The sequence below is a fragment of the Poecilia formosa genome, unplaced genomic scaffold (genome assembly GCF_000485575.1).
Source record: "Poecilia formosa unplaced genomic scaffold, Poecilia_formosa-5.1.2 Scaffold101, whole genome shotgun sequence".
NCBI classification, from domain to species: domain Eukaryota; kingdom Metazoa; phylum Chordata; class Actinopteri; order Cyprinodontiformes; family Poeciliidae; genus Poecilia; species Poecilia formosa.
In genome coordinates this window covers 303,149-330,145 of record NW_006800040.1, presented here as the reverse complement: position 1 = coordinate 330,145, position 26,997 = coordinate 303,149, and the positions used below count along the sequence as shown (strand labels likewise).

Below are 26,997 nucleotides of genomic sequence, written 5' to 3'. Positions count from 1 at the left end.
TGGTTTAATTATTCTTTGTTGATGTTTTTTGTCTCCAATTTGGCTTTCCAGAGCACATCAGCATTAGCATTTCTTGTGTTTCCTTGGCTGCACTGTCTGGCTTGTTCTCATTAGAGAAGACCCCAAACGTCAGCAGAAAGCTAGTGATGGGGGAGTTGTTGGGTTCAGCATTTGTGCAAAAATTCCCATTTCTGAATATTCCACTCTGATTTAGTGGAGTGGAGGACAAGGCATTGCCAGCTTTTATGTTAAATCCCCTGAGACTGCAGAAAAACCTGAAAGGAAACAGGCGAAGGGGGATGGGTCAGTGGCTACCTTTGATCTCCATCCCTCTACTTTAAACTGGGCTTTACATGCACAATTCTGCCAATTGACTGACAATCATGGAGGAACACGAGCAGATGGCTCTGCTTTAATGAAAGGCAGCTATTTGATAAAACTGATATTTTGTTGCTGATCCTAGAAGACAAATAATGCAGAGAGAAACTGAAGGGCAAAAGGAACTCGCACAGAGGCTGATACTTGAAACAGCTTTATAAATATTGTTTGTTTGTTTGCTTTGGATTATGCTTATCCAATATTGATTATTCAGTTGAATAAAATTATTTTATGAATCTCTGAAGGGAGATTTACATATTAGAGAATATATTTCTGACAAAACCAACTATGACCATAAAATGACTTTTTTAATAAAAAAGTGATTTTAAGCAAAACTCAGGAGGCTTTTCTCATGGTGACATGCATTAACAATTCAAATTTTGCTTTTTTTTCTTCTTTCTGCAGTTCCACCTTAAAGTTTGATGCAGTTCTGCTTTCCTGAATGGACCATCTTCATCTCCACTGCAGTAAACAGGCAGCTCTTTTTTATAGATTACAGTACACTAAAAGGTTGCATTGTGCCCTTGTTTATATTTTTAATAGTGTAATTCTGTAAAGACAAAATATGTCTGGTGGCCTAGCTCTGATTTACATGTCTTGCTAAACTGCAGGTTTGAATTTTGCAATACTTTCCTATAACAAAATAGACCTGTAGAAAGAAATTACTAATAAAATATCTTGCATATGCATAGCTGTATGTTCTATATAGAGATTTTTCTTAGCTTTGATTGCAAAATGACAAAATTTTGTAATTTATCATTGTTTTATTAAACTCTGAAAACTGTGTGGCTTTAATAGACTGAAGGCGACAGGAGATCACTGCCAACTAGAGGTGTGCCGATCGATCGGCCGATCATACACTGTGAAAAAGTGTATGATCGGTGATCGCCGATCACGGCCTCTTGTTGCCGATCACACAAATTGATCACCTGCATCTCATTTCGCAGCCTGCCTGTGCATCTCTCCTCTTTCCTTCACACTGCGCAAACGCGCAGCAACAAATCCTAAGCGATGTGGAACTATGACGCACTGAGTGAATGGGGAAGTTTGCGTGTTGCGGCGGAAAATTGAAACACGTGGGGTGAAGCACGTCAAAATGCACCAACACGACGAATCTAATATGGCATAAAAACAATGCCATACTTGACGGAGTTTGGCTACATCGAGGCTCACTGCAGTAAAAAAAAAGACATATGGAGCGATCAGATAAAGCAGCGCGCAGTTACAAACACTTACCCGGATTAGCATGACGGTCAGAAGGCTAAACAAATAACCTGGAAAAATTAATTCAGTCTTCGAGCTGCGATGTAAGACGCTGGTTCTGCTCTCGCTGTTGAACCGCTGCTACGCGTTACAGGTGATAATATTTCACAGACAGAGCTTCGCTTCTGCTCCACCTGGTAGTGACTCTCACACCGAACCTCTGCTTAAAGCATCTAACTTAAAAAAAAAAAAAAAAAAATTTTACATACGTATTAAAACTTTCGCTGTCCTAACATGAGACAGATAATCTCTGAGAAAATAATCGATCTCCTCTGTCTCCTCCCTGTTCTGCATAATTACTCAGCTTAGTCAGAAACACCCACAGAACTAGCAGTAATCAGCTAGCCGCCATGCTATCAGGAAGTTTTCATTCAGCAACTCAGGATTGTTTATTGTAATGGAACCTGTATTTGCCTTTGAATGTTAAGTTTTATGCTTAAATTTTTTGGCAATGCTGACAGGTTTTATTTTGACTTTTTGCATTATTTAGCCTCTTCAGAGTCTTCATGTGTTTTCAGTCTGTTAAAGATAGTATTATCAATAGCAGTACAATTTGCACAATGCCTGTTTTGTTTTGTTTTCTTCTTGGAAAAAGTTATTTAAAACAAGATTTTTCCTAAATTAAGGTGGATTCATGGTTCCTTTTTCCACATAATGTAACCGGTAGTGCTTATGATAAAAAAAAAATAACTATGTGATTGGTATTGGTGATCGGCCGTGATCGGCCCTCATGGGTGATCGGAATCGGAATCGGCAGGAAAAAACCTGATCGGCACATCTCTACTGCCAACTAAAAGAGGCAGCACGGTGAGGGTTTCTTAACCAGTTCTACCAGTGATGATAGGGTGGTGATCTAGAATATCTATAACAAGGGAGACTTGGTCTAATATTTAAGACAGCAGGATAACAGGTCTACAATAAAAACACATGCTAGAGCATTAAATGTAAATTAATTTACATCAATAATTTACAATCAAGTACTGCAATCAAGTCATATTTACATATGAAGCACCACAAACATGAGCTTGACCAAAATGCTGTGAACTAAGCAAACACTACAACATTACATCAGAAAATAAAAGTAATAAAGTCATAAACTAACACAAAAAGGAAAACATACTCTGCCACAAGGACTCACTTCTCACAGGTTGGGGAGTAACGTGTTTTCAATTGAGATGAAAAACAATTATTATAACCAACAGCTCTTAGCAACAGGACATGTTCATGACTGCAGGTTCTTTGGTATCTTCAATGATTCTGCATAAACGTGATCATTTCAAAATATATCTAAATACTCAGCAAAGACAGTTTGGCTTAACAGGATTGTGAGCTCTGGAGGTTGTGGTGTATTCAACATCTGAGCCACCGGAGAGAGCACAGTAACCAGGATTGAACTCTGTCATCAGGATCAGGATTAAATAGGAGAATGCCTTCCTCTGTTGGATTTTTGACATTAGTGTTTTTCATGCAACATCTGTCAAACATATAAGCTCAGATAAGCTGAAATTAATCAGGAAATTTCTTCAGCGTTCTTGATGTTTTGTAGATTTTTCTGTTTTTGTTTTCTATTTTCTGCTGTTGATGAAGTTAGGATTTGGATTCATCTTCAGCTTTGCAGAAAACAATGTCTTCTATGGATAAGTTTGAAAAATTGTTATTTTCTTACTCAGCTTCAGGACTTGGGAAACTTTGCAGAATTGTTTGTTTATTAATAAACTAACATTTTAATAAATGTTTTCATCTTTATTCATGATTAATGCAAAAAAAACTATTATTTTAGATTTACTCTGACTTAAATGATAATAGTGGATAGTTCTTTGAAAGAGACATTGACTAATATAAATTTCTTGCTTAACTTCATCTTTTGCTCTCATCTGCATTCAAAGGAGTTTAGTACAGTAGACCCACAGGAGTTAATACCTGGGCTCTTTTAGATTGGATGCAAAATAATTATCTAACAACTACCTTTTTAAGAAATCAGTTTTACTTTTTTGTCACATTTTAATGTTTCAAATCAAATCATCTTTCATAGCACACAAATAAATGTCTGCTTTGAAGTTAAAAGTAAATTTGATTACTTTTCTCTTTGTCTAGCCTCATGATAAATAGTCAGTAAGAAGTATTAGTCATTAGTCTCAGAGCTAAAAGTAATACCTGGCCCCAGAAGATCATTATTTTCTGGCATATTGCAAATTCTCAGAAAATAATCAATATATCAATTAAATAGAAACAAGATAAGTAAACACAAAGCTTAGATAAAATAGTAGAATTTATTTTTTAAGAGCATCATCCTATTTGCATTAGATGGCTATGCAGCAGAGAAGAGATCACAAGCAGAGTTAGAGAGATTGGCACATCGATGCATCTATGACCAGCTGAGACATACCAATGCACAAGTTCGATCCACTTGTTCACAATTCAGTTCATTGTTTTCCCTGATCTTTAATCTTTCAGTAAAGTCATTTTTTAGACCGCATAAATTTGGCCTCAAAGGATGAAGAGCATATCAATGAATAACCTTTCATCCAGGCAGATGGAACCTGGGTGATGCCACTCTCAGACAAGAAAGAGACACAGCAGATCCTGCAGCCAGATACAAACTGGTTCAGAGAAAGTCAACAGCTGGTCAAAGCTGGAGACGCTCTCTGTCCTTTCCTGTTATAAGATTGTTTTCTGGCACCTCATGTCCCCTCTCATAAATTCCTCTAAACTTGATGACTTAGAAATACATATTTTCCAAATACACCGAGAGATTCACCTTCCAGAGAGAATTTTATTATTATTTATTATAGTTATTTTGACTTATCTGTTAATGAAAATTTGAACATTTATTCTTAAACACAAAGCCTAACTACTTGGAGGAAATTCCTATAGAGCTTATCTGTTTTAGTTGACAATTGTATTAGAGTGATTACTAATTGTCTGCTTATTGATTGAAATAAGAAAAAGTTGGACCTACACCAAATCATTTCAAGCATCTGTCCCACACCAGCTAATTTTGGACTCAAGCCAATTGCGCCTAATCTCTGGTTCCAAAAACCAAATTGCTAATCTCAAATAGCTGCCTTATAGTTCCTTCCTGTTCTTAAGAGGGAGAAATCCCACATCAGAGTGTAGGAAAAAAATATATTTCAAATGTATTCACTGGTCTAATACATAGCAGCACCACAAGTGTTCCCCCCTGTCATGAAACGTGGTTGGGACTGGTTGAGATCTTTCCATGACACACAGAAAACAGGTCACAAAAACCCGGGGGTAACAAGTAATTGGATCAAGACAGATCCCTGACCATGGATGTTTAAGTTTCTGCTGCCAAGACCAACTCAGCATCTGGGGACGAGTGGAATTGCATCCCAAAGCCTCTCTTGTAGTTCAGTGACACAGTATAGGGACTGGAGGGAAGTTTGATTTAATCCTTCTGATTAACATAAAATCAATGTTCATGATCCTAGTAAACTTGGGGGCTTCAGACATTTCTTTAGTTATGATGAATAATGACCTTGGGATTCGTGCCAAGTCTCTAAAATTATCTAGACTGTAACAAGTGCACGTTATTAATAGAGAAAGAACTACCGTTAACAGAAGTGGTTTTTGAAGACAGGCTTTTGCAGGGCTACTCGAATGACTGTTTTCATTAACTGTAAAGGGTCATAACTTCTGGATCTGAAGGTAGTTAGAGTCCAGACGCATCTTTCTCGCGCCCAGCTTAAACAGAATGCCCTCTAAGATCTCATCCGTAGCAATACTCAGGAGTTAGAGGCTTCTCGGACCCGTTAGGTGGAGAGCTGGTCAGTAGTCGGTCTGCCAGAGTTTGGGGGGAGGTTTTTGGTTGTGGCTGACTACTGCGTAATAACACCCCTTTCCAAAAGCAGGGCATTGGTTCATCATCTAGTATAAAATAAGAATCAATTGTGTCTTGTAAAATTGAACACAATGTCTCAACACAATGTGTAACCATTTGGGTAAGCATGATGAGGACGCAGGTGACAGTCATTGTAGCATCAGAGAGATTATTCTGCCCAGCTGTTGAATCAAAGGCAATGGGTGTCTAAATGCTACAGAATGCAGTTTGAATGAAATCAAAGAAAGATTTCAAAACAATTTCCTATAATTTTCAATATGTTCTGATGCTTCCCATACAAGACCACCAGCATGTATTTCCTAAAATAACTTTTTTTTCTTGGTCAAAATAACAAGTCACAGCATCAGACACTGAAGAAAGAAAGAAGCAGGTTAATAGGTTCTTTCTGCTTTTTAGGCCAATCCGGTGGCACATTTCCAAGACCTTACAGCTGCACACTGTAAGTGAACGAGGGTTAATCCAAGCACAGGAAACCCTAATCACTGTAATGTGGTTAGCCGGATTGCTTAGCAACTTTAGTGTCATGTTGTGTTTGATTATGTCAGATGTGACAGATTAGGAAAATCAGAGATGTGTAAAATTCAGCCATTTTGAACAGGGAGCTTTTTTGTTAATGGACTCTTTGCACCTCAGCTTCCGCGTTTGGGGAAAAGCGGCTCGATTTTTTCCGATCTATTGAAAATGGCCTTTTACATTAGGGTCTTGCAGGGCTTGGCCAAGGTTTGTACATCGATCCGAAGCCCCAACAAGTCAGCTGGAGAAAGGTTTTAGATGTTCACCTCGTTATACATTCACTGATACGAAGGTGAGTTTTACTTAAACTTTGTGGCTAACATTAACCTTAGCTTATACTAGTAGGCAATATTCTCGGACATTGTTCTTGTAAAATGTGCTATTTAAGTATCTAAACATTCTAATGGACAAAATTTTTACCTAATTTTCAAGTATATTATGAATGTTTATTGTCATTAGTGTCACAGACTAACGGGGGAGGTTACGGTTCGGGCTTTTTACTTCCGAAGCACAACAAGCCTCGTAGCTTAACAGTAGCGCAGCTCTGGTGTCAGAGTTCTAGTTCAGCTGTTCAGGTTCAAAGTTGCTGCTTTTAGAAAAATTTGACCGTGTTATGTCTCTGTGTTATTTTGTTTTATTACCTTAGCATGTTTCTTGTGAAAAGCTCGAATAGGACGGTGTTTATAGCAGCTTGTACAGGCGGATCAGTTGTTCGGCTGTCTGGCTGTGGTCTGCTCTCTCGTTCCCATAAACTCTTTCAGGCTGAATGCAGAAGTGATTCCATGGAAATAACTCAGGGAGGCTCCTTTATTTACCATCTGAATCTCAAAGGTGCACAAACCTGTTACAATACCATTTTTCTGTCATACAAAAAATAAGAACATGATGCATCTTTATCCTTTGAAACAACTGCATTCAATTTTTTGCATTCAGTCTGATCTCGGTCAACAGCCTTAATCTTGACTTTCTTTGCTCACTCATTTCAAGAGTACAACCAAATCGAACAAACTGTAAGGATTTCTCTTGTGACCCTTCAGTGGATATTGTGTGAGATCTACCTGTGGACTGTGGCTCCATCATTCCAAATCTTTAAGTTTTTCTTTCTTTGATTTGAATGTGTACTTGGACTCACAGTGATGCTGAAAAATTAGCCTCTCTTTACTATCCATACTCTCTCATGAACCCAGGATTAAATAGACATTTTCGGGAGCAAGTGCTCCAGTTGAAAAAAATGGCACCTTAGCATATGGAGCTGCTGCTTGCCTCAGTAGTGTAAAATTTATCCCAGGCACAGCTTGAACATCACCTGAATCTATACCTATTTGAAATCAACAGCCATGTGCTGTCTGGTGCAGACAGCACATGGTTTAATAATGTTCACCTGAGGAGAATAACATCAACTCAAAACAAGGATGCATGTTACAAGATTCTTAGGAATAATCAAAAAACAAAATTATGGTAAATAAATTATATGACTGACTCACAACCAGCCTTCAAGCAAAGTAGACTATCCTAACAAATCGGCCATGTAGGTCACACTAAATTACAGATCCTCCTAATCCTGAGAAAACAGTGACAACTCTATAGCTTAAATCAGGGGTGTCCAAAGTTGGTCCTCGAGGGCCGGCATCCTATGTGTTTTAGTTCTCTCCCTGGTGTAACGCACCTGGATCAAATGATGGCTTGTTAGAAGCCTAAGAAGAACATTGACTTGTTGAGAAAGTTGTTATTACCACCAAGGAGAGAACTAAAACATGTAGGATGCCGGCCCTCGAGGACCGACTTTGGACACCCCTGGCTTAAATGAACTCTACTCAGAAAAGGACACATAAAATCTTTATAGTAAAATGTACTTGCTGAGTACAATGCAAATGTAAATGTGCCAAGATACTTGATAAATATATGTAGCTTGTTGTAGTGTTACAGTACTCGAGATCGGTCTTGGTCTTGAGACCACTTATCTATGGTCTCAGTCTCAGGCGTTGAGGACTCGGTATTTTATTTCAAGACCGGTCAAGACCACAACTGCGGAAATATCACTAAATTGCCAGCATATTTTCCAGTTTATTTGCTAACATCTTTTTTTTTCACTAGATGCAAAACATACCGATTAAAATCCAAGCAATAATACTAATTATGTGTTTCTGTTACTACTGTCACACATCGCCTCCCCCTTTCACTCTCACATGGCACTCCAACACAGTGTGCAGTGGTTTTCTCTGAGCCACAGAAGATGTTTGTCTAATCGTTGGTAGTAGAATCTCGCTGTAAATGGTAGGATATAGCGACATGTAAATTCAGCAGCACTTTGCTTTCACAAACAGTGAAACATAGTCCAAAAGTTGGACTATGTTCAACTTTTACCACCACTTAGAGGAAGCTCAAAGAAAGATGAGCTTTTTGGACGTGATGTTAGCAAAGCTAGCTGTACAGCAGTGGTGTCCAAAGTCGGACCTCGAGGGCCAGCATTCTGCATGTTTTAGTTCTCTCCCTGGTGGTAGTAACAACCTTTTCAGCATGTCAATGTTCCTCTTAGACCTTCTAATGAGCCATTATTTGATCCAGGTGCGTTAAACCAGAGAGAACTAAAACATGCAGGATGCCGGCCCTCAAGTACTGACTTTGGACACCCCTGCTGTATAGGGACAAATTGCATTTGCTATGAAAAAAATGTTGTCATTCACTGCGCTGAATTATTGTGCGGAGTTGTTGACTGACATGTCACATATATGGGACAATGCTGTGACCAAAGTCTGCAATACAGTGATATGACATTCACAAACGATCCGATTCTTGTGAATGGCTCTTTACTAAGAACAATAGGACTGGATCTTCACAGAGAGCCGTTCTTTGTTCTTGTAATGCTCTGCATACACTGCAGCAGCTATTATTATTTTATTTAATTATATACATTGAATTAGCAAATAAATAAAACACAAGAATGGAAGAGCACACAGAGCATGCTCTTTGCTCTTTGTTTTTGTCACCTGTCATGGTGGCAGACATTACTGCACTGTGCTGCCTGGCTACATGCAGCGGGAGGGAGGGAGCGTGCCTTGTACTTGGTTACTTTACTTCTTGCTTCTTGCTCCTTGGTCAGTGTTCATAGTTGAGTTTATAGTTTACCGTTAAGGCATTGACTTAATTGCTATGTTTAATGTAGCAGACAGTGGTGGTTTCTGACATGGGCGATATGGGCAACTGCCCAGGGCGTTATATTTTTAGGGATGGCACAAGACCTCCATGGATTGTGGCACAGAGATGGAAACAAAGCAGAATTAAGAGTTTGAATTGATAATGATATTGGTTAAATTTATTTCAGATATTATCTGGGTGTTCTTATGAGACTGTGGGTCTTTCAGATCAGTTTAAGAAGCAGTTTTGATCATATTTCAAATTTTATTGTACGAGGCGCCGGTCTTGATCTTGACTTGGTCTTGGACCATAAAAGTCTTGGGGCATGAGCGGAGTTCATGTGCATCTGTGAACTATTGACAGGGAAAACAGCTGAATTCTACAGTCTACTCTTTTTAAGAGTTTCCAGTCATCTAAGTACATTTGAAGATGACTTTATGAAAGTCTTCTGGGCTGACTGGCCTGCTCTGCTGACAGACGTGTTGGTGGCAGTGCAGTGGAGTTGTATCTGGATCGAACAAGCTCCACTTGTGCATAATTACTGAGCCTCTCCATGTCTAACGCCTGCAGGTGGGATACTGACAGCAGCACTCCTCCCCCACTGTCAGCCTGCTCACTAGGAGTAATGAGGCGCACCACACACACACACACACACACACACACACACACACATTCAGCACAAAGCCTATTGTTGTGTGTGTTTGTGTTAAGCTAAACGGTGTTTCTCTGGCTGTTAGACTGAGGAGCATAGAGGGTAACACAGAAGAAGCAGCATAAAATACTAAAGATGTTGGTGCAAGATGAATTGCAGTATCACTGCTTTTGTAAGCATGCTCAGATAAAAAAAGACTGCTGAATTGAAAATGTTATTTTATTTGTCAAATAAGCAAGAGGAGAAATGGGAATATGTTAATTGAGATTAGGGATGGCAGCCAGAGAAGAGAGACAAAGGTATCATGTTGAGTTTGGTGGAGTCGTGGTGGGTACCAGCACCTGTGTGTTTGAGTGTTTGTGCCCTGTGTGTGCACACATACACACACATTCTCCTGTGGAGCAACCCACCAGGCAGAATACAACACTTAAACTAAGGCTCTTCAGACCCATACAGAATAATGGCTGCAATTTGGCACCTGATGAAGCTTAGTGTAAACAAACAATTTCACCTGCCTCCATTAACTTTAATAGTACAACCCCCAGCTATGCTGCTGAAGGAGCAGCAAGGTGTTTAAAAAGACAACGGCTTTAAAATAATCTACACGCATAGCTGGAAACAGAGAGGAAAACAGATTTTTCTCCTACAAAAACCCACCTTGCTTTGAATGTCATTTAAATGTGGCTCCATTAATTGTAAACCTGTGTTAATTTTGACCCACACATTTCCATCTAAGCCTACACTTCATTTATACACTCAACAGAAACAACTAGAAATATATGAAATGTCATGAAACATGGAAAAAAAAACGCAACAAACAGAAGCTTGATCTTTTTGTATGAACTATATAAGTTTTACACAGTTTTAGCTGCATTATTATTATGTGTGTACAGGTGTGAAAAATAATCTTAGTTTGTGAAGATGTGGCGCTTTGCCTTACTATGAAAATAAATCTAAAGTACTTCACCCTACTTCACCTACATAGAAGTATGTACATATAGGTGAGGTGCAGATTGAATCAGTCAGCTTTGGCACTGAAGAATGCTGAGTTCTTTGCTCTTCCCCTGAACCTTGTGAACAGACAGGCAGATTGTCTTTGAAAGCGATGGTATTTGAATGTTTATATTTTTTATAAGAATGTATTCCTGTTTTAGTCATAGCGGGAACCATACTAACTAATGTCATCAGGAACCGTAGATGTGGGTAACATATCATGTGTCCATTGGAAAAAATACAATTCTTAAGACTATAGGTACACAAGCTAGGTTTGGCAGAAACATGGGGAGAGATTACAGTTATAGTGAAACACACGTATTTTATGTGTGGTTGTGAAAGAGAGAAGGGTAGTGGGATTTATTTGACCCCAACAGCCTCTGTGTGCTCTTTCTGCAGGTTACTGGACAGAGGAACAGATCCTCCTAATTCCATTGGTCACTGCTTTGGTTTACTCTGTGGAGATGCTTGTTGTTCTGGTCAATCCACACACTGTGCGCTGACCACAGAGGTGATGGGTACAAGGTGGCTGATAAAGAACAATGGGAGCAATTTAACAATATTTTGAAGCAACAAACAATGTCCGTGCTTTTTATCTGACAGTTTTTATTAAAAAAATATATCTATTTTACCATCAAATAAATCATAAATAGATAGAGAAATGCACAACCTTCACCAGTAGAGTGCACCTATTTCTGATTGGAAAGTTGGTCATTACTTGGTTTACAGTGCAACTTAATTGATCTTCATATCTGTAGCAGTATAAATAGTAACACTAACAAAAGCGTGTCTCTACCTGGCCTGATGCTGCCTCCTTCTGCTGCTAAGTAGTGATGTGCAGATTGAAAGTATATCTCAATTTCCTTCTTTGCTACTTCTGATACCAGACTTTTATGCTTTAAGATCAATTCTCAAATCCAAGTATCAATACTTGCAACACTTCAGTCATTTTAAACAATGTATCTTAAAAGGAACACATTAGAAAGTAATTATTGAGATCTTGCCTAAATGAGACAGGGTTGATGGGAACTATTTTTTCTTCCACCTGGTAAGTGTATAATGCGTAAGGACGTAATGTCCAAGCGCAGCGTACTGCTGCTCAGTCACTTACACATCTAGATACAATGGCAGATCATAGAAGAAGTCACACATGGAGCTACTTCAGCTTTCATTTTATAGAAGTTCTTAATGATTAAACAAGGATTTATCTTAGTAGGGTAATTACTTCAATACTTTTTCTAGTTTGCAACATTTTCACAGTTTTGTGTGATTTTCTGCTGTTACTAAAATAGCCTAGCTATGGGGCTGCTAAGTCAATGTACTTCTGAGTTTTAAATGAATACATTAAAGTGATGTGTGTTCTTTTTATGAAGTCAAGATTTCAAGTACAACACTTTTTTTTTAGATTTAACAGGCAAATTAAGTGTTTTTGCACAAAGTATCAGCATTAGATCTCAGAATTGGAGCGGAATGGAAATCTGTAATATCAGATCACTACTGCTAGCTGACCTAGGGATAGTATGGCAGTTTTTATGTCAGACGTTTGTATTAACAGTTGTCGCTACTGTGAACTGTGGTCTGATGTTCAGTGTAGCCTCTCCTTTGCCGAGTCTCTGGGCTATAAGGACTGATCTTATAGCCCAGATCAGTCCTATGAGCTCATACAGCGCTCTGTATGAGCTGCACGGCTTAATTTATTTACTGACCTGTTCATATGGCGGTCCTGTAACCTACCAATTGACAGGGAGGCAATAGAATGTACATTCTTTTTCGGGATGAATAGCATTCTGCTTCATTTTAGCCAATGAGGAAGGTCATACCGCTGTTAATCATGTTTGTGTATTTGTGGCTCACATACACCCCCTTGCTCTGTGCTACGCCACAGCTAGTTCCCCAGAACAAAGCCTATGGTGAATTCTAAGGCTAGTTAGCATGAGCACATTGAGCAGCATATACATGAGTTGATGCTCCTCCTTGCTCTGGTTGTTTTTGACTGGGAGTGGTGTATTCCTCCAGATGCCAATTCCACCACTGGGAGAAGCAGAGGAGCTTGATTTGTTTCACAGATTTTCTGCCTCACACTATCCTGTCACATAGTCACTCCTTGTCATTTCTGTTATTCCTTGCGCAAAATGTTGAATACATTCACGCTGTTTCCAAATATCAACTAGACAGTTCTCTGTGGAGCTAAAACATCTCAATATTCATGAATGCACAGGACAAGATTCACACTTGCATTTTTGATGCAAACAAAAATATATTTGATTTACAAGCTTCTTCTGCCCTGTGAGTTGCGCTACACTTGTGTGTGAATTTTGAGACTCCCATGACGACTCAATCCACAAATGGCTTTTTTTGTTTGTTTGTTTGTTTTTTTACAGGGAATAATAGGCAACTAATCAGATAGCTTCCTTGTTTCATCCAATCATATGACCAGGCCCCATGTTGGGGTAACCAATCACATTAACCCATTCCAACAGCGCTATAGCCATGAGGAAGGACAGTTAACGCAACCTTGCTTTTGTCTGTGACAGCAAAGGGGTAACTTAACTACTTATCTTAACATATTTAGCTACATGTTCCATTGTTCTGATTCTTAATATTAGTTGATTTAATTTAACTGTGGTGGACTGGCGACCTGTCCGTGGTGTACCCCATCTCTTGCCCTTTGACAGTTGGAGATAGGCACCAGCACTCTTCCTGACCCCAATGGGATAAGGGTGTAAGAAAATGGATGGATGATTTAATTGTGCAACAATCAACACAAGCTAGCGACTTAAGTGAGTGAGCTATGCTACAGAGCTATGCTAGCACAATTGTGAATCTTGTTCTCTGCATTTGTGAATATTGAGACTGTTTTATCTCCATACAACCGGACCCGATCAGTCTTATCACACCACACATGGTAGAATTATCGCTTACGATGATCTAAAGCAGCAATCATAGAATGTGTTCTAAGATTGTCAAAAAGCAAAATCGGGACAAAATCAGCATAAAAATCCTGTCATGTGAACTAGGATTTACACTACAAGAAAGCACCAAATTAATCCTGTGGGATATTTTGGACAACAAAATCTACATTACATTGTGTCAAAGTAAAAGTGATCTGAGACTTAAATATGACAAAAATACACATGCTTTCCAAAATGCTTCACTGCTGTTCTGAATAATGCTGCTGCTGCTCTCTTCTGACAGTCAACCAAGCAGCCATCGGTAAGCTAAGAGCCAATGCAGTAAAGCAAGAGGAAACATATAAACATGTCTATACTGTATCTAGGTTAACTTTGTCTGGCCAATCTGCTCTGGTTTCTCGATCCCTAATCTCTTCCCCTGCTTTAACACAGTGGGAGGTAGAGCACATAATACCAGGAGAGGCTTTTCCTTCTACCGGGTGTGAACAATAAATACAACAAATGCGATGACCGTAACAGAAATAATCATATGTTATCAAAAACAAAATGTTATCAGTTGATTATTTTATTGAATACTAATCACATTATTTCCTTTTCTCTGCTTTGTGAAAGATTTTTGTTTTTTTATTTAAAATTACATTAAACTTCTAATATTGAAATGCTGGCTTTGGAACCTGCAAAGGTAGAGCAAATGATTTCAACACCTTTGTCCCTGGTAGGATTCGCATTTAGCAGAAATCTAAATAACTGCTTTTCTACCTGAATACTGATAGTGAAATGTCAACAGAAGAGCACATAAAATTCTAATTCAGTATCTGAAACAATAGCTTCATAATATTTAAATCATCACCATGACATCAGTAAAATCAGGAAACTATGCTTTGTCGTACTTGGTTGATTTTTCTTGACAGTTGCTTCAGAATCTTACTGATTGTGCCACTGTTCAGTGGCAGTTGTTCTACTTTCCTTGTGTACATGTATGAGGACAACAAAGGCTTTGAATTTTGATTAACTGATTGGAATAAAAAGTATTTTTCACAAGTGTTGTAGAATTATGGGTGGTATCGTCTTAGACCAACAGCACAAGCTTAAAAGAGGACAGTGGGCCACTGGCTGAATACTGGGCTTGTCCCAAAGATATAAATATTTTCAACATTAAACTTATAAAGCAAAATAAAATACATTAGTAACTGATGTAAAGTATGCTAAAAGTTGAGAATAATTATATTTATATTGATAGCAGAAGCATCTCAGAGTAAATCCACACGTTCATTTTACTGCTTTTTAAAACAAGCCAGAGCTGTAGATTTAATATGGAAGAAAGTTATCATTGATCCCATAGGTTGACAGGCACTTCCTGGACCATTTCGATTGATCAGCCCATTCTTAGTTGTTTTTTTGGGGGGGCTTGGGGGGAGGAGATTGGATAACAGAACCCCAGTGAAACTCATACAAAGATGAAGAGAAAGTAGAAGATTAAACACTACAGAAAGAGAACATTGATCTCCAGCTGCACCAAAAGAGCACTTCAATCCCAATAGATCAATAGATCCATACCCTCACTCCTGCTCCCATGATTGTCCCTCTGGCCTCCTCCCCTCTGCCTCCTCATTCACTCTGATCACTGGACCATGCATCAGTATTGTCCTCCTGACCATGTGCTGCTCTCTCACACTGAATGAGACTCAGCCGGCACCACCCAAAACACCACAAGCAGAAAGACTCTCGTATTCTACTGCCTTCAGTGGGAAGCTCCGAACTTACATTACCATAAACATTACAGTTTATGTCAAGGTGATTTATAAATTAACTGAATAGAAATGATTTTAACAAATATAAAACTTCTGCCTGTTCAACAATAAAATCCAATGGACTGTTTGTGTTATAGGTTACACTCTCTTAACCTACCTAGAAAAGAGCCACACGCCCCTATTGTGCATGAACAATTTCTTATTAACACAAAAGACTGTGATAAATGAGTCAAAAAGAAGCATAAGGCAGCTGAGGAGTCCCAGCTGCCTGGATTCATTCAAACGAAGGCAGAACCAAAGAGTAAGAAGCACAACTGACACCTTCACCAGCCATTTGGGGGTCAAGAGACATTCCCTTCTGAGACTGCAGTAAATATGTTAACACATTAAATTACAACAAGATGGCTCCAGTGCATTACCTTTTCCCACATTCAGCAGTAAACTTCAGCTGTAAATGAAGGTACAGTTTATCCACAGAAGTAATGCTACAAAGTGCAGGATCAATTAATTGCCTGTAATGAAGTGAATTGTACAAGAACACAGAGAATCTCCTTCATTTCACTTTGCTATGCACAAACATTTTAGCATTGTCACATCATTAAAACAGGGTAGCAGATGGGACATTCATCAAAGAACTGGGAATTCCCATTTCCAGAAGGTGATAAAAGAAAAAGGGGCATACCTGTTTGCCAGATGTATAAGGGTTTAGTTTCTACAGTGGTTTGTGCATCAAGTGCCCACATGGAGAAAAAGAGCAGCGATGACCTCCAGATGAAGAGGCACGCTGGTTGTTTTAAAACCCCCAGCACAAGTCGAGCTCCGCCAGGCAGCCCCATGGCCACCACGCTGCCAGCTCGTACTTCCTAATGCAGTCAATTGCAAGCCTGGACAACAGCAAAGAGCTGAAGTGTGGTTCCTCCTTTGTCCACAACAATGTTCCCAAATAGAAATAATCCTGGCCAGACAAAGCTGAGATCCCTTAATGTTTCTGTCCTTCTCTTTGCTTGTTCTGCCCTGGTGTTTGAATGGGAAGGAATACGCTCCGGCTGTGGAAAAACATGGAACAATGGATCCCAAAGCACAGCCTGCTACTGCTGCTGCATGCCGGGCTGATGCAGCATCTCCCTCTCTGTCGTTCTCTCTCTCCTGCACACAGACACATACACACATGCCCATCCTCTCATCCCTCCCTCTCTCCCTTGTCTCTCATGCCCTTTCAATAGACCCAGTGAAGCTGTTCGGCAAGCTAAGGTGTAGGAAGGGATTTGTTTGAGAATGAAAGACAGAAATAAAGATAGATTGCATCTTAAACAAATCTTAAAAATTTTTTCTCATATTTTTACATTTTTACTACTGTCAAGATTCCCAAAACGCAAAGCTTCATATAGAGTTTAACACTGCTGTGGCAAATGTTCCTGTTTGCAGATGACATTTTAAATGCTTTTCACATAAAGTAGCAATATGTAGTGAAAAACACTTCATTTAGGATGAATGCTTCTTTTCGTAAAAGGTTGAGCAACTGTTCAGGATGTTTTGCATCAAAGGCAAAAATTTGCTTCTCCCAAGTTTTTTCATCAACTTGGTTGACATTTTAAAACTTTAAAAAGGATCGACCAGCAAAAAGCTTCAAGTCCATACCCCAGGATGCGGCTAAATTATTGGAAGAAAACATTAGCAGATGACAACTGAAACATTAATTTCTCCCTTACCTCTCTGTACTTTTTAAAACTTTCAGAATCATACCGGTAGCAGAAAAATAAATCATGTCATGCCCTTCCTGAAGAGCTAGTCCCCGGCACCATTGGCCTCTATAACTCTGAAGTGCTATGAGTGGCTTGTTAGATCACAAATCTCATCCAGCCTCTTTACACTGTTGGGTTTGTACTGTTTGTTGGTGTGATAACACCAGCTGCTCCATAGACGGTCCAATATAATCAATTCTGCAAAAAGTATTCATCCATCTGGACAATAATAATAACTATGCCAGAGTCCTGTAGATCAACCTCATCTGCAAGATAAGTACCATTATTCTCAGTTTTGCCTAAACATTGCTTTTTGTCTCTAGATTACAGTCAATCCCCACTGGAAAACATTTTCAACTTTGTCATATTGAACAGGGTTGTGTGCTTGGTTAGTTGTTTTTAACATAAGGAAAATCTGAACATAAAATTTGCAGATGAATCCCAAAAGTAAGAATCAAATGAATCAATGAATGAATCAAAGTACAAGGAGAATAGAATAGAATAGAATAGAATAGAATAGAATAGAATAGAATAGAATAGAATAGAACATAATTTCAACTTTCTTGAAAAAGGTTTTATTATTACTCATTACAGAAAGTGAAACTCACATATAGACTCATCACACAGAGGTACATATGTCAAGCCTTCATTTCTTGTAAATTAGACCATCATGGCTTAATGCAAAGCCAAAATTCATTGTCTCAGAATATGTAAATATTAAGAAAAAGGTAAATATTGAAAACACTTGATGTCAAATCCTAAAAATTGAATTATCCCAAAACACCTCAAATGTTTCCTGAGCCTCAGGTAAGACTGCTAATTGGACAGATGTCCAGAAGACATTCAATGACACCCTTCATAAGCCAAAGTTATCATTCCTTGAGAGGCTGGTTGTTCAGCCTCTCAAGGAACAATCATAAAAAGCCAATATGCTTGGCTTTTCATGAATAGCCAAGCATATTGTAATGAAGAGAGCTTAATTACTGGGTCTATTTTTATTTAAGTCACTGTATAGCACTTTAAAAGCACTTTTTGCACTTTATTAACAAGCACTTTATTTAGCACTGCACTTTAAGCAGAGATTTGCACATAAATAATTTGCACATGAGAAGTTTTAATTGTATTTATTGAATATTTTAGTAATTAGCATGTAGCCTTTTGTTCTGGGCTTTGCACAGCTGCTCCTCATTGGAAAGTGAGGTGGTTGCCTGTGGAGGGAGGATTACTGTTACTCAGAGCAATGAGCTACTGGTGGGTAAAATTGAGCAAATGTTTGTGCATAATCTGTTAGGTGTGGAGTGCTGATATTGAGTGACTCACCTCTTTTCTGTGTCCTCTCCAGGGTGTTTGGACAAATACTACCCTGGGGGTCCAGACACCATTTATAGGTTCCGGGAGAGGCCATTGAAAAGTGTGGGGAGATAATTGTTTATGGGTTTTTTGTGGTGTTTCATTTGGTGTAAGATAAAATATAAAATATTTATAAAAAGTAAATTTAAATGTTTATATTTAATAAAGTGTATTTTATTTAAATAGGTGGAGATTTAAGTGAGATCCCCCTGTGAATTAGAGGTGGTTGGGTCCAACACAGCTGAGACTATTTAAGCCTGTAGTTTCACCTGTGTGGGGGATGGATTGTTATTGAGTGTGTGTTGATGCTGTGAGGAGAATAAACCAACTACTGTTTCCACCTGACTCTACCTCTCGTAATCTTCTGCACCGTAAAATCCAACCGCAAACGGCCGCCCTGTTACACATATTCATAAAAAGCTAAGTGGAAGCAAAAGGTGCTTTATAGTCCATGGGCCAGACCATTTTTTTTGTCCATTTCAGGGTGGCAAAGTCTGTCAATATTTCTTGAAAAGATGCATATCTCTAGTTAATATTTTGGTATGATAGCCCTTCCGAAATGGTAGCTGAGTCATAGTTATCATCCCATGAAGTAAACGACTCCTTTGGATAAATTCTGTTTTTTGAGACTGGTGTATCTCTGGTTTACGGTCATGGTATGGGCATTTGTCAAAGGTCTATAATGCAATATTTGGTATCATTTTAAAGGGGACACTCTTGGCTTTCATTTAAGCCATGTTTTGAGTTTCTCTGACCAACACAGGGGTCATTAGAGGTCACAACAAACCAAAAATAATACACATTTTTCCACACCTTTTGATCAAACTAGATACGTTTTTTTCATCCCAGTGGTATCCAGGGACATCAGGGACACAAGAGTTAACGACTAAAATACTCAACAGACTCTAAAGAGTCAGAAAATGTATGATATGCCTACACTGTCTGTCTATGGGAGGCGATTATGAGCTGTAATTTGAAGTTACAGACTTGGGCTATAACCTTAACTGGTGTATATGTTGGGGGATTGGTGGGGGTTTGTTTAGCGTGTCACTCGTGTCTAGTTTGTTAGGACAAGGACAAACAGATTCAAAAACAGTTTCTTCCCAAAAGCTGTAACAATCCTAAATTCACACATGCACTGACTTATTCCCCTCCCCCCCACCTTCCCCTGGTACCTACCTACACTGTAACCACTTGTGATATTTACTGTGCAATATTTACACTGTGCAACAACACTACCTCTGTGCAATATTTATATATATTTTATATTTATTTATATATTTATTCTGTATTTTTAAATTTGGTAAATTTTTGTATATATACATTTTACGTGCACTTCTTTTTAATGTATATGTCTGCACCGGAAAAGGGGCTTTTAATTTCATTGTACACTTGTAAAATGATAATAAAATTCATTCTATTCTATTCTATTCTGCTATCTGGATCTGGTATTTGAGTTCATATAATTCAATTAAATTTCATCCAGTTTATAGCGCCAAATGAACATACTTTTCAGAAGCCTGACATTTATATTTAAAATGTTCTTTTTTATTGATGTTATGTACGATTAAAATTTCCAGAGACACTGAAACTTATTTTTATTATCTTTAAGTCATAATATTTAAAATTAAAGCTGCAAGCAGTAAGGGTACAATGATTTATCAAAAACTCACCATTTTGATGATGTTTATTCAGCGATGCCTTATGAGCAAACCAGCCAAGGTTGAAACTGATTGATCAAACTCTGAAGGAGGATTTCGATCAAATGCAGAGCCTACAAACACCCAAATTGGGTCAAAATCGGAACTTCAATCCAAGACGGTCAACTTTCTTCTTGATGTAGAGCATGGGTTCTATAGAACTCTCTGGCACCCAGTGTACCAATATTCATGCTTCTACGATAAAGTAAGGTCAATGTGGAGGGGATTTTCAAAGTTGCCAGAGATGTCTCTTAAAATGGCAGCACTATCATTGCTCAGGCTTAATTTGAAGAAATAAAGGCCTGAAATATTTCACTGTATACAATAAATCAATGTGAAGACTTTCACTTTCTGAAATTAGTGACAGAAAACTTTTTCACAATACTGTAATTGTTTAGTTGTACCTATACACATAAAAATATGAAAAAAAATTTTATTTGAAAAACAACTACTCAACAGACAGACAGACAGAGAGAGATAGATAGAAAGGTAGCCCAGACACCTTGCGGAGGAAACTAATTTTGTCTGCTTGTGTCCACTGTCTTGTTCTTTTGGCCACTAGCCAGAGGTTGTGACCTGAAGGCAGAAATGTGCCGCAGATTGACCAGCATATCAACAGCTTCACCTTTTGGGGCAGCTCTCTGGTCTCCACCACAGATCAACCAGTACAGTGCTTGCATCACTCCAGATGCTGTTTCAATCTGCCTGTCAATTTTCACTCTGTTTTTCCATCACTTGTGAAAAAGACCCTGAGATATGCAAATTCCTCCATTTGGGGCAAGACTTCACAAAATGAGTCATGTAACTGATATATTGTAGACCAATATCTAAACTGGCACATGGAGGTAGTAAGCTTCCTCATATTGTATGCATGGAATGCTAAGACATGAGTAAAGGAAAAAAAAAATGAAGTCAATAGAACCACATCATCTGCAAAAAGCAGAGACCCAATAGTGAAGCCACCAAACTGGTGTGAGGATTTTGGTTTTCTCTGTGTTAATTGGTTTCTGTGTTGTCATGTCTTCCCCACGATTGCCCCCATCTGTCCCTTGTTTCTTAACTTAGTTTCAAAGGAGGAATTTTAACATTTTGATCAGTTTAAAAATTACTCATTCATGTTAGAAATAGTTTTTGAACTCTATGATTCGTTCATTCACAAGAAACAATCCACCACACCCACAGCCTCCTCGTCTCCATCTTCTTCAGGGACTCTGAGGCCCTGTTAAAGTCTCAGAGTCCACTGAGAGCAGCTCCAGCAGCTCCAGCCCCAGTAATTGGGCCTCCAGCTACAGTAAGTGGGCCTCCTGCTTTCCCCAGTGCTGTGTCCAAGCTCCCCAGTACTCCGTCCAAGCCTAGCCTCCATCTGGCCTACCCTTCAGGAACCTGCACCAGTGACTAGCATGCCTGAGACCGAACCAGCGAAAAACTTACCCGTGCAGTCTGTCGGCACTCGTGGTTGTCCTCGTGGCTCCAGTGTGCCTCCAGGCCGCCCTCCTGGTGTTCCTCATGGGTACTTGTATTCTCACCTTTAATAATACACAAATCATGACACCAGATCCCTTCAACACCATAGCTATCCTTAGAAATCCTGTCCAGGTGAACAGAATCAGTGACAAAGGGAAACCTTCGTGGAGTTCAATTATAACCAGAAAGAAGACTTAGTGCTAGCAATGCAGACCAAGCTCTGAAACAATTGTTCAGAGACTTAACAGCCTGTATCAAGTGTCCTGGTTCCCCTTACTCCCAAATTAACCCCCACAGTTCCCTCTGACGGACACGGTCAAACACCTTCTTCCAGTCCAGACAATACATGTAAACTGATTGGACAAAGGATCCTGCTAAGGGCATGGAGCTGGTCCAGCATGAAAATTGCACTGTTCCCCCTAAGTCTGAGACTCCACTATCTTGAATTTTAAGATTGTGACCCCCCTTTCATTGGAACATACCTTGTAGCCCCCCTTTTAAATAGGGGGAACTGCCTGCTATGTCCAGCCAATGTTGCAGAGGTATTTCTATCAATACAACCCACAACATGCAAAGCCTTAAGGAAAATTTCAAATACTCTGGGCCTTGCCAATAAGAAGCTTTTTAATCACCTTTGCTTAACTCAAGTCCCCAGATTTCTCTTCCTCACTGGGTGATATCCTCCACACCACTCCAGGATTTCCCAAGTCAAGGTCAGCAGCACACCATCCCCACTATCTCCTCAAAACCATATGAAAGTTGTTCTACATGGCCTCTCTCAACTACTTCCACGTCCAAGTTTTTGCCCCAGAGACCACCCGAGACACATTCCACTTAGACTGCTAGTACCAATTTGCTGCTTCCAGAGTCCCACAGACTAAAAAGGTCTTAATAGAACTCCTCCACCTTGACAAGATCCCTCAGTCCTACAGCTGCTGCAGCATCCATCAGCCACCATGAGGTCACAGATCTGGTTAGCTGCCTCAACAGGAGATTCAAGGATTTCTAAAACATGCATGAAAAAATCAAAGCAACACTGTCGATTTTGATTACACTCCCACCTCCTTACAGTAACAATGTGCAAAAATAACCTTTTTCTATTCTTTGTCTTTAAAATTAGGGTTATTCTAGAACACAAGATGATTATAACGGGGGAATTTTAGAAGGAATAATTGAGGAAAAAGAATTGGTAGTATTAAATAATGGGGAAGGAACTCGGTTGGATATGATTAGTGGTAAGGAATCTGCCATTGATCTCACTCTAGTATCGCAAGGTATGGCAGATAGTTGTAAATGGAAAATAAATAAAAATAGTACAATAGGCAGTGATCATTATCCAATATTTACTGAAGTTGAGATAGATACGGAAAAAGAACAGGTAAACAGTCAAGGAAGATGGAGGTTTAAAGATGCTGATTGGAGGAAATATAAAGATATAAGTGAAAATAGATNGATCTGGTTAGCTGCCTCAACAGGAGATTCAAGGATTTCTAAAACATGCATGAAAAAATCAAAGCAACACTGTCGATTTTGATTACACTCCCACCGCCTTACAGTAACAATGTGCAAAAAAAAATAACCTTTTTCTATTCTTTGTCTTTAAAATTAGGGTTATTCTAGAACACAAGGCACTAAACATGGTTGTCGGCAATTCTTTGTTTATCAATTCTGTGATGACTAAGTGTACAATCTTGCATAATTTCTTCTAAAGAATACAGTGGTTACCTGGTATTAATGATGTACTTATATTTTACTTTTTAACATACTGATTAAATATTCATTTAAATATGCATTTAATCACTATGTTAAATTATGAAATGCATATTCATAACTTGTTTATGTAATAGATTTTATAGAGTATGTTAAGGTCACCTCAGGGTCATACCCTTGATTGTCAGTTTCGTGAAATATGTCTAAATATTCTGTCAACATTGGAAGTCGGGTGGTCCAATATATGACTGTTCAGGTTATCAGATCAGATCTGCAGTGTTGAAAAGACTTTTACAGAATCTGACCTACACTTCAACCTCTGTCATCATCAAAGTTATTTTCTCTCATTACACAAATCCTCTGAAAAACCTTGAATTTTTACAGTTTGGTATTAAACAACATTGATTTTATCTTTTTAGGGTCTTTTAAAGTTCAGACACTTCTTCCTTTTGTTCTCCTAAATGAGATTATTTACTTATTTTTTGCTGTTTACATGGTTCTCTTCCTATAAAAGGAAAGAGCAACAGTAACAATGTTACAATGACAGTTTCATACTGTTACGGCCAGTGGTCTTTTCTGTGTTTATTTGGGTTTTTTGCAGTGGCTAATCAGACTGACTTCACCTGGAAGTGGGTGCTGCCCTGCTTGTCCTGTGCCACACCCTGAGGCCTACCGTGATTGGGTCATCAATTGCCGGCTCCACCAATCGCTGTTGAGGCCTCCCTTTTAAAACCAAGGACTTCCAAGGAGAAGGCGTGGCTGTTTCTTTGTTCAGACAGCCTGCCACTTTGTTGGGTGTTTGCTTACTGCTGTAAACTTGCTTTGTTAGCTTGTGTAACTTATCTTGTCCCTGTGGGGGACCTTTGTATCTCTGTTAGAGATTTGTAGTTTGTTTTGTTTATCCTGGACTTTAAGTCCATTTTTGTTTGGTTAAGATCTTTGGTTTACAACTCTGATTGTTTTGTGGATTTTTGTTTTATTTAGTACATTTTGTTGTAAGTCCCTACATTTTGATTATTGTCAATTTTTACCTTTTTATTTTTGTCAAAACCCAAACAATAAACCTCTAAGTTGTTAAACCTCAACATCTAGGTTTCTTTAATGTTACTTCCCTTTCCCCTGGCCGAGCCGGGTCGTAACACATACAATCTAAATAATGATATTTTGATTAAAAATGACAAAAACAGTATAAAATGTATATAAAGATGACTAAGTGAGAAATGATATAGAAGCAACCATATTAAAAAAAATCTAAATCCTTAATTTCTAAGGTAAAGTGCCTCCTTTGTATTCTGCTTGATCAGCTGAAACTGTAGGCTATTTCTCCCCCAATCACCTGCTCCCATATCATTTCTTTTATTTTTTTGTTGGTGTTTTGCTTTTTCCATCAGCTGTTATAGCTCCACTTAAAAATTGCCAATTGTATCAACTGTAACAAACATAGTATATGTCAGAAGTTAATTTTTATTTTATTTTTTTTTTTAAATTCCAGCATTTTTAAAGACATTTGTGTAAAGTGAGCAGTGGTAATTTATGCCTAATGGTCAGTACTTTTAAAGCCATCAATATTTCAGAATGATACAGTATGTCTCTGTCAAGGTATGTTTGCTTTCTCAAATAGTTTGCACATAATATTCTTATGAATGAAACAGAGAAAAACACTGCATGATTTCTCTCCAGGCTATGGAAGTGTTAAAAAACACCTGCAACAACCTGAGCTGAAACGCCATTGTGCTGTTCTGTGGAATACAGAGGAAAATGGACCTGTGGAGACCATAGAAAATAACTTAAAACCAGTTGTATTAATTTAACTCGATAGAACAAAAGCTAAAACGAGGTTCTGAGGGAACATACAGATTGGTTTCCATCTTTTACTCATGCTTCTGCTACCCCATGTCTCCCCATCCCCCACTCCATGAACCCCCTGCTGCACTCCCTGCGACCCCCCAGCATCTGCAGGGCTCTACCAATGGGAGGCTTTCAACTGCATTCCTTCCCAGAGACAAGAACTTCCAGGTCTAGTGTAATCATTCTCACTGCCTGTCATGCTGCTTTACTTGTATCACGTGTTCAATGCCGAATCATTTCACTTCACAGGGTTACAGATTTGGCAAAGTGCGCAATATGTGGTTTTCATGGTTGCTACCCCTGGGCTCGACAACTGTCTGTCTGGTGAAGTCTCTCAGAAAAAAAACATAACACATGCCAGTTTTATCTATCATTCTGTTGTATTAAAAATGTCTTGTAGTATCTACAAACATTGAATTCCAAAATCAAAATAAGGATTGTTGGTAAGCTATGTATCACCTGACTCACTACCAGAGCGCAAAGACGCTGTAAAGGATACGCATTGCAATGGGCTCAGGATTAAATCCAATCCAGTCTGTTTAATGTCAAGATCATTCACACAAGTTGTATTGTGGGAACAGAATTACACTTCAGGAAACTGTTAAATTAAAGCAGTATATTTGCAAGCATCCCTGAATTTACTACAAATAAAAAATGTATTATTTATTTATTTATTTATTTATTTATTTATTTTTGCCTTGTTTATAATTGAGTCAGATTAGTAGCAGTACAGGAAATACAGAATTTAGAAACAAACTGCTCTTGTTATATATGGGCCATTGCAATCTGAAGGATTTTATGTTTTATTTACCCACTGGACTTTACAGTAAGAATCCAGGTCAGGCAAAGGAAGTAGTTCAAGTCTGACATTGTATCACTCCAGAGACTCACTGAGTATGTGCAGTGAAAGAAGCCCAAGTCAAAATCGGGTCAACAACCTTCCCTATTTAAAGTGTGAAACAAAATTTTTCAATAGGATTATAAAAGTCCTGTTAATTTACCCAGCAACAAGAATGAAATATTGTACAGCATGTCATAAGAACAAAATACATTAATTGGGTGGGGAAACTAACAGAAACACACAAAACTTCTACTAAAAATAGGATCTATTTTTAACAGTAACACAAAGCTGGCACATAAAAAAGTTGGTAACACTTTATTTGAAGGGGGTTGAATAAGACTGACATGACACTGTCATAAACATGACATAACACCTGTCATGAATATCAATAAGTCTTCATGAATAGTTATGACTGTTGTCATAAAGCGTCATTCGGTAAATTATGATATTTTTAATACAAAGTTGACATTATTCAAAATGTCTTTGTTATGACAACTTGACATTAACCAAGAAAGCATTACTGATATAAATTTGTTATAAAAGTATTATTGATTGCACTTTAAAAATTAGGTAACTTTATGTTATTAAAGGTAAAGTTTAAACAGTAATTATTTCTTGGTTAATGTCAAGTTGTCATAACAAAGACATTTTGAATAATGTCAACTTTGTGTTAAAAGTGTCATAATTTACCGAATGACGCTTTATCACAACAGTCATAAATATTCATGAAGACTTATTCATGTTCATGACATGTGTTATGTCATGTTTATGAAAGTGTCATGACAGTCTTATTCAACCCCCTTCAAATAAAGTGTTACCAAAAAGTTAACTTCTATAGGGGGCAGCCGATTCACACTGAGTTAGCTGTATCCACACTGCTGGC

At 38.4% G+C, this 26,997-nt stretch overlaps 1 protein-coding gene across 1 annotated transcript in view; it reads right to left on the bottom strand.

Moving 5' to 3' along the window:
* thsd7aa (thrombospondin, type I, domain containing 7Aa) overlaps positions 1–16,584 on the bottom strand; it is a 126,176-nt gene extending 109,592 nt beyond the window's left edge. Inside the window, exon 1 of the mRNA XM_016674785.1 lies at positions 16,142–16,584. Within this exon, the coding sequence (XP_016530271.1) occupies positions 16,142–16,295 (154 nt within the window). The 5' untranslated portion in view covers positions 16,296–16,584. The remainder of the gene's footprint in view (positions 1–16,141) is intronic.
* Positions 16,585–26,997: the final 10,413 nt, after the last annotated feature.